The following is a 613-nucleotide window of genomic DNA, read 5'->3' as shown; positions in this document are numbered from 1 at the left end:
ATGCAGTCGGTGACCCCTGATGTAGAGTGAAGAATGTCAGTCTCTGTTTTTTTCCCTGTTTCAGGAAGAGTCGCTGCGTGTCCTGGCTGCTGGCGGCCATGTTGCTGGTCTACTCGGTGTTCTTTGCCTGGAGAGCTAACCTGGACATCAGCAGACCCCTGCTGCTGGGAGTGGTGAGCTGTGAGACGTCTGTCGTCCTCTGATGCTTATTTTCCACAGTACTCTCAGCAGTACTGTGTGTATTTGGTCTGAGTACTGTGTGACATTAGCATGTTTCTCTGTGTGTGTCTTTGTCTGAACATAAACCTGGAGGTTGAGCGTTTTTGGATCCAGAGCGACGCTGTCGTGTGTGTGCTGGCGGGCCTCGGCTTGACGACGACTCACGCTGAGCTGGAGCGGAGGCTGGGCTTTGGGGGGGTGTGGAAGACCACAGGCTGGGCCCTCACGGTGGCGCTGTTGGCACAAATGGTGCGCACCAATCACAGGTGATCGCCACACTTTACCAGTCTAACATACAGTATATATCCTGGGATGAACTGGTGTTAATTTACAACAAAAACGTGTTTATGTTTTTTTTTAATCACAGCTCCAAGTTCTACAAACTTAAAAAAAA

At 50.2% G+C, this 613-nt stretch overlaps 1 protein-coding gene across 1 annotated transcript; it reads left to right on the top strand.

Annotated features, from left to right (window-relative positions):
- Window positions 1-61: 61 nt before the first annotated feature.
- Window positions 62-569, top strand: LOC112486683 (transmembrane protein 260-like). The gene is made up of 2 exons (XM_025054014.1): window positions 62-173; window positions 313-569. Exons 1-2 carry the CDS (start codon window positions 99-101, stop codon window positions 487-489), a joined length of 252 nt encoding a protein of 83 aa, XP_024909782.1. The 5' UTR covers window positions 62-98; the 3' UTR covers window positions 490-569.
- Window positions 570-613: the final 44 nt, after the last annotated feature.

The sequence above is a fragment of the Cynoglossus semilaevis genome, unplaced genomic scaffold (assembly GCF_000523025.1).
Source record: "Cynoglossus semilaevis isolate Cse_v1.0 unplaced genomic scaffold, Cse_v1.0 C18923832, whole genome shotgun sequence".
Lineage (NCBI taxonomy): Eukaryota > Metazoa > Chordata > Actinopteri > Pleuronectiformes > Cynoglossidae > Cynoglossus > Cynoglossus semilaevis.
Note: the sequence above shows the minus strand (reverse complement) of the source record. Positions and strands in the feature narration are given on the sequence as shown.

Coding starts and splice junctions, on each gene's coding strand:
- LOC112486683 (XM_025054014.1), top strand. CDS start 99: ATGTTGCTGGTCTACTCGGTGTTCTTTGCCTGGAGAGCTAACCTGGAC. Junction 174..312: donor GACCCCTGCTGCTGGGAGTG/GTGAGCTGTGAG, acceptor ATAAACCTGGAG/GTTGAGCGTTTTTGGATCCA.